We start from the raw sequence: 16,428 nt of genomic DNA on the forward strand, positions 1-16,428 counted from the left end.
ATCTACCTCAAGATCCAGCTATACCACTCTTGAGTATACATCAGACTCTAGCTCAGCCATGTGCATTGCTGCTCTATTTATAACATCCAGATATTGGAAACAACCTAGATGTCCCTCAGTAAATGTGATACATTTACACAACTCAGCTGTTAAAAGAAAATGACATCATGAAATTTTCAGGTAAATGGATAAAACTAGAAAAAGAAATTATCCTGAGTGAGATTACCCAGACTCAGAAATACAAATATGGTATGCATTCCCTTATATATGAATATTAACTGTTAAGCCAAAGATAACCAAGTTATAATCCATAGAACCACAGAGATTAGATACAATGTAAGGGATTCAAGGGTATAGACAGCTCTTGTTAGGAAAGGAAAATAGAATGACAGATATAGATAGGTGGGGGTGTGGAATGGGAAGAGCAAGTGGTCAGAGAGAGGAGAAGGGGACAAGGGAGGGGCTTCAAGGAGAGACAGCTAAAATGAAGGGTCATTTGATGGGTAATATGAAACCTTATACAGTAACTTCCTAAGTATTATACATATATGAAGGTAATCTAAATAAATGACATGGTACTTAGATCAGGGCTAACACCTTCCAGCAACTTCTTCCTTCTGTGGAAGTTCAGGGATGGTTGATTGGGACATTCTGAGCCAGGTCTCTTGGGACACAGCCCTGCTGGTCTTCTCTCCTCTACCTCCCACCCACACCCATGTTAGTCTTCTCTCCTCTAGCCCCCTCACTCCCCCCCATGTTAACTTTCTCTCCTCTGCCCCAAACCATCTCATGTTAGCTTTCTCTCCTCTACTCACCCTCACCCATGTTAGTCCTCTCTCCTCTACCAGCCCCAACCACAGAATGCCTGCTAGCATTAGTTTTGCATCCTGTTATTCTGACCAGAGAAATGGAATAAGAGACTAATTGCCCAACTCAACCAGTGCCATGGACCAGCCTGGCTGAGAAGAGCATGACCATTGTGGAGCAAGAGTCATAAGTTACTACACTTCAAACACAGTGTATGAAACCCTAGTACTCCCAGACAGAAGACCACCTCTTGGAAGTCTCTCTATGGACAAGTTCACCAAGCCCACGGGGACAGGCATCAGCCGGGCCAGCATCTTGAGCCAAGGCTTCTTATTGAGAAAGCGCTTAGGACTTTCATCAGACAGAGCTGTCTCATTCCTCAGCTGCGGAGCTTTAAGTATGGAGCCCTGACTATTCCAACAGCTCATGAAAATTCTGTAATGAAATTCATTACTTTATGTGCAGGCTTCAAATTATTAACAATAAAAAGACTGTTGTAGCACTGATATGATATGTAAATAAAAAGGACTTCACAGTACCAGGAAGGAATGGGCATGGCACAGATTTCTCTTTCCTATCGGTTCTTCCCTGGGCCCCAGTCTCTAAAAGTGTCCTGAGGCAAACACTGCATGCTAAGAAGAGTGATGGGAGGAAGGTTTCTGCCCCCATCATGCCAGTGGAAGGAGAAGAGGTACTCGGTTCCTTCAGCCACTCTCAGTGGGGAATACCACAGTGTGTAGAACCAGTGGGCTGACTCTGTGCTGGCACCAGATCTGATGAAGAATGGCAGGACAATTCAGAGGCCCCAGAGGGCAGACAAAACCCTTCATCCTAAGGCTCTGGCTCTGACCCTGCCTTCTAGCACCTTCTCCAAAGCTAATGGCCTCCTTTTCCTGATCACCTGGTTCCAGGCGAGAGCTTTTAAGACACTGGCCTGTCCATACCATGCTTCTCCTAAAAGTCTCCAGGGACTCACTACTGTTATCAGCTATGGTTTTCAAACAGCTCATTGTGGCTTATTAGTGGGGTTTGGAACCCACTTTGTGAGCTGGAACCAGCATTGGCAATTTTTCAATACACCGATTGTTGGTCTGAAATACATAGAAGTATTGCTATGTGAAATAGTTTAGAATTTCAAGTATTATGTATCTTAAGGAGTTTGAGACAGTGTAGCTGACATGTTGCTTGGGATGGTCTTAACTACTTTTGCATTGAGGTATAACATATGTTTGGTAAAGTACCCAAGTCCTAAGTGTAGGGCTTGATGAATTTTTAATATATGTACATTCTTATTTAACTTCCACCCACATCAGGATATATAGCACACCAGGGGCTGGAGAGATGGCTGGGTGATTAAGAGCACTGGCTCCTCTTTCAGAGGATCTGGGTTCAATTTCCAGCTCCCATAGGGTGGCTCACAACTGTCTGTAGCTCCAGTCCCAAGAGATCTGATGCCCTCTTCTGGCTCATGCAGGTACTGCATGCACATAGTGCACAGACATACATTTGGGCAAGAACTCGAAACAGGAAATATTAAATGCCAAAATATTTTAAAAACATACACCATATAAGACATACCAAAAGGCTTCCCCTGCCCTTCATGCCTTGCCCCCAAGAAAGTCATTTTTTTTGACTGTTACACTCTCAATAATTTTTGCCGGTTCTTGGACTTCATAGAAACGGAATCAAGAATTTGTACTGTTTTTGGGTTTGTTTTCCTTAGCTCAACAGTGTGTTTATGGGACACATTTATGATGTTGCATGTAGCTGCTTATTGTCTCTTTTCATCGTTATACTCCATTGTGTGAATACACTGCAGTGTAGTGTGTTTATTTTGTTCTTTTGGCTTTTGTGGGGACCCGCTAACCAGCTTCCAAATCACACACAGAGCCTTATTATTAGTTATGAGTGCCCAGACTTAGCTTGGCTTGCTCCTAGCCAGCTTTTAACTTAAATTAAGGGACCTGTTGTCCCTGGGCTTTTATCTTTCTTACCTCTGTATATCTTCCTTTTCCTCTTACTCTATGGCTGGCTAGTATCCGGTGGCTGGCCCTTGGCGTCCTCACTCTATGGCTGGCTAGTATCCGGTGGCTGGCCCTTGGCGTCCTCACTCTATGGCTGGCTAGTATCTGGTGGCTGGCCCTTGGCGTCCTCCTCCCCTTGTTCTCTTGCTGTTCCTCCTTCTCCTCATTTCTCCTTCTGTTTATACTCTCCGCCTGCCAGCCCCGCCTATCCTTGCTCCTGCCTTGCTACTGACCGTTCAGCTCTTTATTACACCATCAGGTGTTTTAGACAAGCAAAGAATCACAGCTTCAGGGAGTTAAACAAATGTGGCGTAAAGGAAAGTCACACACCTTAAAATAATAGTCTACCACACTGCAGTTTTAATTGTTTAGTTCGACATGTGGATTGAGTTCAGGTTTGGTCTTTTAGAACAAACTCCTGTAAATATTTTTGTGCTTGTCCTTTTGTGGACATAGCTACTCCCTTCCTTCCCTATTTCCTGTCTCCTCTCTTCTACTTTATTTTTTATTTGTTTTGTTTGAAATAGAGCCTTGAGCCTTACAAACCCTCATATGGCTAGGGTTTTGAGTGGAGGCAAAATTTCCACAATAAGTTGGGCATTGGTGGCTCATGCTTTTAATTCCTGCACTCTGGAGGCAGAGGCAGGCAGATCTTTGTGAGTTTGAGGCCAGCCTGGTCTACAGAGCTAGTTCCAGGACAGGCTCCAAAGCAATACAAAAAAAAAACCCTGTCTGGAAAAACAAAACAAAACAAAACAACAAAAATCCACAATATTGAAGTAATCGTAGAAAACTATTGTAAAGCATGTATTGCAAGCCACTTATGGGACAATTACAGTGTTGTAAAACCATCACCAGTACAATTCCAGAACATCCTCATTGTGCTGAAAAGAAACTTTGTACCTGCTCCACAGTTGTTCTCTGCTCCTCCTCCTTTTGGTTCCTGGCCATGATGGATCTACTTTGCTGCAGTGGCCATGTTACTGTGGTGGACATTTCATAGCAACAGAATCATGTGACTTTTTGTATTGAGCTTCTTTCACTTAACATGTTTTCAAGTTTTGCCCATTTCTTATTCATTTTCATATATTCTTCTTCTTTTTTTTGTAACAACTACTTCAAGTTAACTGCCTTGTCTTTTAACAAAGAAAAGAGGTCTGTTTAGTTTACAGTTTAAGAGGCTCAAAATTCAAAACTGGGCAACCCCAATGATTTGATCTCGGATGGGCGGGTGCCTCACATTGCAGTGAGAATGAATAGCTCCATCACAGAAACTTATTTTCTATAGCAATTAGGGAACCTTCTGACGTGAAGGTGAAAATGGTGGATGCAGGTCATGCTGGGATACAGGGGCACATTTTTTTTTTTTTTTTTTTTTTAGATAGTGTATCTCTGTATAGCCATGGATGGCTGGCCTGGAACTCAGAGAGATCCATCTGTCTTTGCTGTGATTAAAGATGCAGGGATACACTTCTCTGTCACAGTTTCTCTTTACCCCACCCCCTACAGATGATGCCAGGGGAGACTCTGCTGCGCAGGAATGCATTCATCTTTCTACCTCAACATCTATTTATGTCAGCAGTGAATGGGAGACCACTCTGTACTGCATTTTAGAGATGGCAAGAGTGGAGAACAGCTGGGCTCATTTTGTTGGTGGGTTGTGGGAAATGAACAACTCCTGGATCTTTCCTGTGCCACAACCTGACCTGAAAGCAGAAGTAAAGACCCTGCTGCAGCTCTAGCCTCTGCCTTGAGGGGTTCTCAATACTCTGGGGCAGGGGAGTTGACTTAGTGAGAGTCTAAGAGTAGTAAGCCAGTTGTTGAAGAGCCTTGGCTCCCCCTTATTCTTATGGTAACAGTATGGCTCAGGATTTTCCAAACATTCCTCCACGTTTATGGAGAATAGAATGGTGGGCTGGAGAAAGAGGGAACATATTCAGAAGGACAAGATAGAGGCAGAGGCAGATAGATGAGATGGCCCACTGGAGTAGTGGGATTAGTTCAGCAGCAGGCATAAATCCATGTGACAGCAAGAAGCAGGCATCCTCAAAGACTGGAGATGTCTAGGATGGAGCTGTGACCCTGGAAAAGACAGTAGTAGAGGGTAAGGAAGGAAGGGGTAGGACTTTGTTCTGCAAGCAGGTTGGTGCTCCTTCCAGGAATTCCTGCTCTGTTCTGAAATGGCAAAACATCATGTGTATGATTATCTATATCTATATCTATATGAACAATAGGCTGAGAATCCAAAACTGTTAGCTTTTATTCCTGGAGAGAGGGTCTTGTTTAGTAGCTAAGTCTAGGCTGATACTCACTATATCTGCCCAGGGCAGTTTCAAACTTGTGGCAACCCTCCTGCCTAAGCCTGAATCCTGAAGAATACTAAATTTAAGACACATTCTTCTCATTGCTGTGCTTCATTCCACCCCTGAAGTAGGTAAGGCTTCCCCTCTTAACCCCTGGCCTGGCTGGGTGCACTTGAGAGGCAGAGGCAGGCCAATCTCTGTGAGTTCAAGGTCAGCCAGGGCTACATAGTGAGATCCTATCTCCAAACAAACACCATCCAAATGCTAGAGAAGAAAAACCCAAGACTGAGCTGTATTGAAAAGGCAGAGTTTTCTTTTCTTTTGGGTTCAGGGCTTGGGTCCTGAGCTGATATGCCAAGGGAAGTTCTGCCTAAGGCTTGGGGGGGGGGCAAGGGATGCATTTCCCTACTATAGAGTAGGTCTTGTTCTGTACTGGATTCTCAGCTAGCTCCAATTAACCAAACATCAGCTGATAACTTCTGAATGGTGAGGTATCGAATGGGAGGACTAGGGATGAGGAATAAAGAAGACAAAAGCAATAGCTGGGAAAGGGTGGTCTTGAATAAGCTGATGACTTATGCCAAGTAAGTTTATGAAGAAGTACAGCAGCTTACATACTATTTGTGGGGGTCACAAACCTGTGTGGTCATGACCTGTCTTATTCCAAACTCTGCAGGACAGGTGGAAATTAATTCAGTGTAGGACTGGAAACCTTGCAGTTACTGGCCAGGCACCTAGCATTTGCATTGATTAGGAAGGAATTTTGTGGCCTTGAGGTTTTAAATACCAGGGTTGGTTCTTCTGCAACCAGGCAATATTCTCTTTGTCTCCAGGATGGAGATGGTTGATGAGCCCCATGGGTGAGAGCTGAAGGGAGCAGAAGAGCTTGTGAGACTCAGGCCACTGGCTGCAGCTTCTGTGGACTTGCATCTCTCTCTGTCTTTGAGAAGGATGTCCTGCATGTTCTCCTCTACCCATGGGAAATCCAGACGGCGGCTTATCATTGTTCATTGTTCTCATATGTAAAGATAGGGCAATGTGGTGTCTTCTTCTTCTCCTCCTCCTTCTCCTCTTGCTTCTCCTTCTTTTTTTTCTCGAGATTGCTTTGGAGCCTGTCCTGGAGCTTACTCTGTAGACCAGGCTGGCCTTGATCACAGAGATCCTCCTGCCTCTGCCTCCCGAGTACTGGGACTAAAGGCATGTGCCACCAATACCCAGCTGTGGTGTGTTCTTTTTAAAGTCACACCAAGGTCTGAAACCCAGCCCTGTGACTTTCTACCCATTCAACCCTAGGCAGTGGCTACATTGGATAAGATTCCAGAACTTTGTGTCACAGAGTAACAATTCTTACCTTGCAGTGTTTCTGAGGATTGTAGATGAGTGTGAGAAATGGCAGGCTCAGGACAGTCACTGCAAAAGGGACCTGGTTACATTATTTCCCAGTAGTTGTATTGACTTTTGTATTAGTTACTATTGCTGCAAATGAAACACCATGATCAAAAGCCAGGAAAGGGCTACATTTAGTAGTTATTCTTCCTCCACCCTCACCCCGTCATTATGACCTCTCAATTTTCCTCACCTCCAGTTTTAGTGAAGCTATGTTTTAGGATGCATATAAATTTAAGATTTGTTTTTGATTGGCTAGATGTTATTTCTCTTTTCTCCCTATAGTCTTGTACCCATTGACCCATCTCTTTCTACCCCATTTCCTCCTGTCCCTCCCAAGCCTCTAGTAACTTTTAGGCCACCAACTAGTTACCAAATCACAACACAGAGACTTAGTTTTGAATGCTTGGCCTAGATTAGGCACGTTTCTGGTTAGGTCTTTTAAAATAAATTAACCTGCGTCTCTTTATCTACCTTTTGCCTCGGGGCTTATTAACTTTCTACTTCTGTATCTCCTCTTTCACTGCTGCTCTGTGTTTGGAAGGGGTCTCCTTTGTTCTCTCCTTTTCTGGTTCTTTCTTCCACCTGAGCTTAGCTTTCTTCTATTTATTCTCACTGCCTTGCAGCCCCGCCTATCCCTCTCCTGCCTAGCTATTGGCTGTTCAACTCTTTATTAGACCCATCAGGTACTTCAGGCAAGACACAGTGAAACAAATGCAACACAACCTTTCACAACTAAACAAATGCAGTGTAAACAAAAGCAATACCTTTACACAGATAAAGTGATATTCTGCAACATTAATAAATGTAACACAACTTTGCTTACTTAAAATTATCTTCTACATCAAGTAACCATGGTTCTTCATCTCTTTATTCCTTCCTTCCTCCCTCCCTCCCTTTCCTCCCTCCCTTTCCTCTCTCTCTCTCTCTCTCTTGCTCACTCTCTCTGATTTTTGGAGACAGGGTCTCTGAGTGCAGCCCTGGCTGTTCTGGAACTTTCTCTGTAGATCAAACTGGCCTTTAACTCAGAGATCTGTCTGTTTTTGCCTCCTGAGTGCTGGGGATCAAAGGTGTGAGCCTGGGGTTAAGAGACCTTTTCAATTAGATTCCACAGGAGTGAGGGAGATCATGAAGTATTTATCTTACTGCAGCTTATTTCACTTAACACAATGATCTCCAGGTGTAGCATACTGCAGATGTCAGAATTCCATCTTCCTGTTTTTAATTTTATTTTATTTATGAGCATGACATTTTACCTTCTAGAAAGTCTGTGGGCCAAAGTGCAATGCCACAAGGGCCAGTAGAGGGCATTGTATCATCTAGGACTGGAGTAACGGACAGTTATGAGCTGCCTAATGTAGGTGTTGGGGATTGAACCCTGGTCCTCTACAAAAGCAACAAATGCTCCTAACAATTGAGCTATCTCTCCCCCAAAATTCCATCCCTTTATATGGACCAACCAAAAGCACCCCATTTTTATGGATATGTATCATGTATTTAAAGTCATTTTATCTATTGATTAATACCTAGGTTTGAGTCTTGGCTGTTGTGAACAGTGCAACAATAGATATGGACAAGCAGGTAGCATGTAAATAAATACTCAGTAGTAAGAATGTTGGATCAGCTGGGTGGTGCTGGCCCATGCCTTTAATCCCAGGAGGCAGTCAGTTGGGTCTCTGAATTCTAGGCCAGTCTGTTCTACAGACTGAGTTCCAGCCATGGTTACACAAAGAAACCCTTTCTCAAAAACAAAACAAATAAACAAACAAAAGGAGGCTAAATCATACGGTAGTACCATTTTTACTTTTTTGAGGAACACCAAACTGTTTCCCACAAGAGCAGTACTAATTTACCTCCTTCCCAATAGTGTGTGCAGAGGGTTCCTTTCCTCTACATCCTTGCCAGCACTTGTTACCTGTCATGTTTTTGACAACCATTCTTGCTGAAGGAAGTGATATTTCATTGTGGTTTTGAATTGCATTTCTCCCAATATTCTGGAGCATTCTCTCACAAGGCTTTTGATTGCTGGTGTATCTTCTTAGAAAAGTCCATTCAGGTCTTTTGCCCATTGTTAAATAGGGTTCTGATTTTTATTGTCTCCCTTTCTTTTTCTCGTATATTCTAGCTGTCAACCTCTTAGCAAACATGTTTTTCACTGCTCTGGGTCACTCTTTACTCTGTGAACTTTTTCTTTTGCTCTGCAGAAGCTCCTCAGTCCCACCTGCCTAAGCTCTCAAAATCATCTTTGACTACACCCATGGCCTGAAGCATTTTCTCTGTGTTCTGTAGTTTAATAGATCCATGACTTACACTGAGCTCAATGACCCTTTATTAGTTCATTTTGGTAGCTGGTAAGAAATAGGTACTTATGCATGTCCGGTATCCCCAGCCGTTTGTTGAAGAGCCCTTTCTTTCACCCATGTATGTTCTTGGTGATCTTCATTGTCATAAGAATCAGCTGGAAAACACATCTTTCAGCACATGTGTGTGTGAGAGAGTATCACCAGAGAGATTTAACTGAGTGAAGACCCATCCTAAGGTGTGAGGCAGCATCCCATGGCCTACAAGGCCCTACTGAGTAAAATAATAGAAGGAAGAGAGCCTATTGAGTACCAGCATTTGCCTTTCCTTGCTTCTTGATCTGCCCAGAAGTGAGCAAGTAGCCTCACACACCCTCTGCCACTGCTACCAGCTGCTCCTCTTGCCATGCTTTTCTCTTCATGATGTGCTATGACCCCTTAAACCCAACCAAAATAAAATGCCACACCAATGAGAACGTAACAAATACAGTCCCTTCCAATGGTGCCACTCTGGGAGCATTAAGGAGGACACGTCTGGAGTTGACTGTCACCTACTCTACTATGTTTCAGGTCCACCTAAAGATATTAAATCGAGACTCCCTTGTTCTGTATCCATTTGGACTGGTTATATAGTAGGGATGGTGCTGTTTTCCCATCACCAGAATGCCCTTGTTCCAGCTTCCCCATTGATAATGCTGGTGTTCCAAACACCAGCAGCCATGTGTCCCCATTAAGGTCTCTTGAATGCTTATTCTGTATTCTAACTCCTTCTTCTTTGGTAAATGTTCTATCTAGGTACTCAGAGATGGCTCTGATTAGTCTAAGCAGGGTTTTTTCATCTTAGCACTTGGACATATCCTGCTACCAGGATCTTATTCTTGAAGGCATTTCAGCAAGGGCAGTATAGGGCCTTTTGCCAAGGATTTATGTTAGCCTCTGGCAGCCTCCGTATGCACAGGAATCCTCATTGGGTGAGTCCATAGCCTCTCAAGTGCGTTCAGGGCAGAGAGGTGGGTGGTCTGCCTTTTATCATCTTCTCTGGCCTACAAAATGCTTGAATCGCCACTGCTCATGAAAATACCCACTCGGAAAGAGGTGACTGGCAAGTGTGGCACTATCACTCTCCTCATCTTTTAACTTCTTGGTATCCTGCTTTTCAGTTTTTCACGGAGGCCTAATTGCTCTGTCCGGGGAAGGCACCCACCTGTCATTCTGTCACATTTCCTCCAGTTTCTTTTCTTAAGCGATTGTGGGTATCTGTTATCAGCATCTCTAGGTGCTAACTGGCACACACCTCACCCTGTCAAATGACACTTACAAAGTAGGACTTGGGCTTCATTATCTTCATTGTTTCTAATGGTACCTGGCATTTAATGGATGCTCAGTAAATGTTTGGTGAAAAAGCCAGGAGAGGAGCCAGGCATTGGTGCCACACGCCTTTAATCCCAGCACTTGGGAGGCAGAGGCAGGCAGATCTCTGTGAGTTTGAGGCCAGCCTGGTCTACAGAGCGAGTTCCATGACAGGCAGGGCTACACAGAGAAATCCTGTCTCAAAACAAACAAACAAACAAACAAACAAACAAACCAAAATGACAAAACAGACAGTCAAAAAGAACAAGTAGAAGAAGGGATGAAATGGGCCCCCGGAAGGTGAGCCTTCCATTCTTCCGTATTCTCTATTCTGTATGTGAGAGGATTCCTTCACCCTAGCCATATATATATATATATGTATATATGTATACATATACATATATATATATACACATATATATACATATATATATATATGTATATATGCCTTAGGGAATGTACATGGGAATTCTGGATGTGTTTTTCTTACTTAATGGTCTAAGAAATTAGTTTCTTCCAACTAATTCCACACAGATTCACCCAAACCCCATGAATGTAGTACTCTGCCTTATAGAGTATAAAAGTCAGGGGCAAAAATAAAGCACGCACTGCAGAGCAAGGCTGAGTTATGCATTCACAGGGGCACTGTGGACTTCCCCGTGAGGCATTTATTTATTTAAATGACATCAGAAGATGGCAGAATGTTGAAGAGAGAAATGTAATGTTATTTATTCCATACTGAGGAAGTGACATTGTAATACTGTTAAATTAAAACAAACAAACAAACATTTTTTTCTTATTAGAAATCCTTCCAGTTAGAGAAAGAAGCTTTACCAATTCTGCCTGGTCTGATTAGCTTTGTCCCAGTGTTTCCGAAGGTGCTGTTTATAGTCCCAGTGACGCTAAAGCTGACCCAAGGTCTTGGCTTCTGGGCCATCTCTGACTACCTAGGGATGTGGCTGTGGGAAGGCTGAGAGCGTACTTCTGTTTATGTGTTCAGTCTCAGGCTTTGCTCTGTCTGGATGCCCACTGTGGTATAGCAAGAGGCACTGAATGCATTGACTCCTTGGAGCTCTTGCTGAGTTCAGGGATGAATTGGCACGTAACTTTGATTAGTGGTAGTTACCAATTTATTTCTCCAGTCCTTGTTCTCTGATCACCAAGGGTCCCTCCTGGGGTCCCTTGACTCTTTGAAGGGCATCTCATCTGCTGCTGAGGGTTCCTGTTTGAAGCAGAGACAATGGGTGGCTGCTTGTCTGGGGAATGCAAGGCTGGCTCAGTCCCAGTCCAGTCATTCCTGGCTTCCTGAGGACCCCCTGGGAGTGTTTCTCCTTTCTTTTGCTGACTCTGGGAAGTCTTCTCTCTTTACCTCATTTTGTTTTCTGAAGCATTAGACTCCTTGCAATGAGATGGAAGAGGCAAAATTTTCTTTTAAAAATGGCTGTTTGGCATGTCAGTAACATCATTGACAACAATATTAACAACATCTTACATTTCAGGGCTTTGCTGTATCCTTCACAGAGCTTTTAGCTATAGTAGTTCATCAACCATCTGGAGATCCCCCTCCCTTTAATGAATCCAAAAGGGGTCTTCTATCTCCTGACCCTGTTCAGGGGGTAACAGAGCATATGGACTCTTCTATATGTGTATATCCCCATACAAACATTAAACCATACTTTTCAGAGTGCAAATTGCCTGACTTCTTCTGGTGCATGGAATTTTTCTGGTCCTAGAACCTGGCTGCTATCAAGAAAAAAGTTTCTAAATTTCAGCTTTATAGAAACTTCATTATGGGGATGGTTTTCTTGATGGTCTTTGTGTTGGCATCTTGCATGGTCAGGTCTTTCAAAGTTGAGAAGGCTCCAAAGCCATACTTGGAAAGAGTCTGACCTTTCTGCCTTGGCTGACTGCAGCTGGATTCAGAGATGAACACAATGGGTGGATGGAAGAGGGAAGCAGCAGGGTCCTTGTGACTGCAGAGAGAAAGCTTACATCCCAGTGTCTCCTCCCAGAGTTAGGGGGGGTTGATGATGGAATAAAGACCAGGTCCATTTGTTGGGGATGGGTGGGCTGGAGGGACAGGAGGGACAGGAGGGATGGGAGGGACACCTCCTCTAGAACTGAATTCCTGAGCTATCACGGAGACTTTGAGATTCACCTTGAGATTGGTGGGTGCCAGCCACAAAGTGAACTATGAGGCCCTGAGGTCATTTTCTTTCTCATGTAGACACGTCCCTATCTCCTTATTCTATCCCACAGTCAGACCATCTTGCCCTGATCACACCAAGTCTCTGGCTCTTTGTGGCCTACCCTTGTGGCCGTGTGGCCTTGTGTGTGTGTGTTTGTGACCCTGCCTTCATATTCTCCATCTCTTGTGGCCTACAGGGGTCATTCCACATTGCTGCCACCATAGGCCTCTGGCTACTCACCAAACATTCCAGGACTCTCCCTATTTTACTGCTTTTTAGTGGGTCATTTCCTGTACTGTTCAACTCCTTACCTGACTAATACACTCAAGATTGGAAATAGCCTCCTCTGGGTTGCCCTCATTATACTGTCCTTAAGATGTGTGTGTGTTGTATATTTATATGTATGCATTTAATCACTGTTCCTGCCCCAGACTGTCGGATCCTTAAAGGTACAGTGTTTCTTTCCTACAAGAAGTAGCATGGTATAGTGGTTAAGTGAGTAAATTCTGGATTCTGACTGCCTGCACTCAAACCTTTGCTCCTATGACTTATTTAGTAATCTACTTTTAGGTAAGATCCTTAGTTTTTCCATCTCAGCTTACTCAACTGTAAAGTAGGTTAGTAATGGTTTTATACAGAGCTGTTTTGAGAATTACATGAATATATGCATATAAATAAATAAATATATGGGTTGCAACTGCAGTGACATCTGAGTCTACTGTAGTGAGTACTACCTAAGTCTAACGATGAACATTTTCAACAAACCCATCATAAAGTACAAACCCTGGAACACAGTGCACACTCATATGCTTGCTCAAAAGCAATTTCCTCTATCACACCACGTCTGTCTCCTTCCCTGTCTTCCACCTGCCTTGTGTTCCTCTACCTTCCTTTCTTTTCTCTCTCCCTTCTTAGAGTTTTTGGCCTACCATTGGTCCTCACAGAGTAGCTGAGCTCCTCAGGGGACCCTCAGAGCAGAACAGTCCCAGACACTCCTTCTTGAGACTCCAACAGTGGAGGTTCTTGAGAAAGGAAGATGGATGAGCGGAGTCAGGGCGTTGTTGTGAGCAGCTGAGACACTGGCCCATGTGTTAAGTGTGAGGGTGTGAGTGAGGGTGGGGGAAAGGTGCAGGAGAGCAGAGAAGGCCTCCAGGAACAGTCTGAAACTGCACAGCAATGCTTGTTAGTCCCTAGATACAGATGAGGCAGAAGGGAAAATTGAACAAAACAGAGCAAAGAGAAAATGCAGCCCCAAAACACCTGCTTTGTTTTTGTGGACGGGTCATTTTGCTGCCTGTCTCCTGTGTCCACTAATTCTGGAGGGGAATCTAGAGTGTTCAGTCTGTGCTCCGGGCCAGGCTCCTCCAATTATCAAACAGTGGCGTATGGCAAGTGATGGAGCCTGAGTGGGGCCTGCGTATCTTTAGTTAAGACACGCAGTTCACTGCACCATAAAGCAGGGTTTAGACATGTACGGGATGGTGTTGTTTCTAGGCAATGAGAAGGTAGCTTAGAGGGCCAGATGCCAGAGGCCTGCCTGTTGAGCATCCATGAAGACGTGACTCCCTGTCTTGTTCTTGGACAGTCCTGGTACCCGCTCTCTGGTATCGTACTCCAATAAAACCAGCTGGAAGGAAGACTTCTGAGGGAGGGCCGGTGCCTGGGGCCTGGGGAGGCTTCATGGGTCCCTTTTTCCCTGCCTCGGAGGACATGCTTCCTGGAGAGTGGCAGGAAAAGAGCAGCTGTTTGCAAATTTGGCAGAACAGATCCAGCTTGCTCAGCAAAGTCAGAATCAACTCCCTCAAGACACCAGGACTAGTCAACATGACCAGGCCTCCCCATAGGCTCACACCCAGCAGGGGGCCTGGGGCAGATGATGGGCAAGGGGCAGCAAGTCTTCTGAACTGCAACAAGGCTTTCAGGTCCCAGCTGCTTTTTGTAAGCAAGAAGCCCATTGGGCCTACAAAGCCAGAACTGTGAGAAGCCTGCTACTTGCAAGGAAGAGGGAAAAAGAGTGAAGACCACAGAGAAACAAAAAACACCTTCCTTTCTCTCTTACTCTACCCTCCCCCTCCCCCCCCAGCTCAGGAAATAACTCTTGGTTTTGCTGACTTGAAAGAGCTACATACACATAAAATTCCCACTTCCTGCCTCAGACAGGCTATCGTTTCTCTATTGTTATCCTTTTGTTTAAAACATTTTTATTAGTCTTATTTTGTCTTAAAATTTTAAACAGCTGTTTATAAAAACACAACAAATACACAACACAAAACAAAACTCGGTAAAAATAACACACTATATAGTACATATACTCAGACCATGTGATATATTTATATAATAAAAGATGAAAATAGTCACTTTCCATAATAAAAATAAGTTCTATTTTTTGTTTATTTTACAATATACTTAATATTCTCTCTTTTGCCTCTTCCTCTCCAGCTTTCTCTCCTTCATTCTGAATCTCAAAGAGGTTCCTTGCGGCTGTCCCCAGCCCAGTGAGCTGGAGTCTGAGAGGTGGTGGGCGGGTAGGTGGCAGAGGGGCTCAGGAACACGCACGACAGCCACATTCCAAGTGTCTTTCCACCTCTTCCACAAACGAGGAGCCATCCGTGCACTGGAAGACGTATTTCCGCCGCTTGCTGCGGATCGGCTGGCAACACTGGCTCCCGCAGCCCCCACGGCATTCCATGATGGGCACCTTGGAGGCTGTGGCACAGGAAGCATAATCTTTCTGGCGGCGGATGGCTTCACGGACTATCTCCCCCAAACATGGATTCTCTGAAGAAGACAGAAAGATAATTGTTAGGGCATTGGTGGTGAAGGGATCTGGCATGACCTTTGGGTGCTTCCTTGGTTACCAGGGGACACTTGTGATCTGAAGATGCACACATTCATTCCCTAGTTCATCATCTGCCTCCTAACATGTCCACCCACTCACCCTTCCTTCCTGCCTGCCTGCCGCCCTCCTCCTTTCCACAAATGGGATGTGCTTTTACTGTGCCAGGCTCTACACAAGGATAATCATGCCCTGAGGACATTCTGGGGGTAAGACTTTGCTTGGTCCCCTCCATCCTCCAAGGGACTGGCAACTGATAAATAGTGGCTAAATCGTATTACTAGACATGTACTTGAATATGAACATTGAAAACATATGAATTCACTCAAAAATTTGGATTGCTGCCTTCTTTGAAAGTAGGAGGTCCGTGGAGGCCAGCCTACTTCCCCATGTTGCCACTGTGGGCAGAGTGCTGAGCGCAAAACTCTAGCCAATCCCAGATTCACCCTAGCAATCCCAGTAGCCTGTGTCTCTTGGTCACAAATTCTATCGACACCGAAGTGGATCTATTCGTAATGAGAAACCAAGGCTGAGGAAGCTGTTAAGGGACCTGTTTCTATAAGAGCACAGGAAAGTAAGTTGACCTGGTCCAGGGGCCGGGAAGCTTTTGGGGGAAGTGACCACACAGATGAGATCTGAAAAGAGATGCTAATGAGGTAAAGGCCCTTCAGGGTGTTTCTGAAAGTCCTAGAAACCACAGGGTCTTCCAAAGAGGACCCCGTGAGTGCTGGGATGTTGACCTCTAACCCTGCTCCTCACCTCCAGCCCCTACTTCCTAGTTGTTTCATTTTTTTGCTTTTCCCCATTCCCAATTTCTTCCGTTTCCCTCTCCCTTCTCTCTCACATACATTCCTCTGTCTGGGTATGAGGGCAATGTTAGATTTGGAGAATGAGTTGGAGGTTTGTTGTGCTCTTCAATTTTCTGTACTGGTTGGGAAGAATTATGTTTCTTTAAATGCGTGGTGGAAAGCATCAGTGAGCTCACGAGGTCCTGGAACTTTGGCTGAAGACTTTTTCCCTTCCTTTCCCTCCCTCCCCCACCCCTTCCCTATTCTCTTTCCTTTTCCTTCTTCTTCCTCCCCCCCCCCCTCAGCTCAGCCTCATGCTGCTCAGGCTGGTCTCTGGACGAGCTTGTATTTCTGGTCCCCTTCCTCTCAAGTTTAGGACTTATAGGACTGAGGCACCTTTCACTTAATGATGGAAGAATTTTCAAAGGATAAAAAAATGTGTGTA

The 16,428-nt window shown here is 44.5% G+C and overlaps 1 protein-coding gene across 1 annotated transcript in view; it reads right to left on the minus strand.

Annotated features, from left to right (window-relative positions):
- Window positions 1–14,666: 14,666 nt before the first annotated feature.
- Window positions 14,667–16,428, minus strand: part of Slit3 (slit guidance ligand 3) — a 561,683-nt gene continuing 559,921 nt past the window's right edge. Inside the window, exon 36 of the mRNA XM_051180959.1 lies at window positions 14,667–15,137. Within this exon, the coding sequence (XP_051036916.1) occupies window positions 14,902–15,137 (236 nt within the window). The 3' untranslated portion in view covers window positions 14,667–14,901. The remainder of the gene's footprint in view (window positions 15,138–16,428) is intronic.

The sequence above is a fragment of the Phodopus roborovskii genome, unplaced genomic scaffold, assembly GCF_943737965.1.
Source record: "Phodopus roborovskii unplaced genomic scaffold, PHOROB, whole genome shotgun sequence".
Taxonomy (NCBI): Eukaryota; Metazoa; Chordata; class Mammalia; order Rodentia; family Cricetidae; genus Phodopus; species Phodopus roborovskii.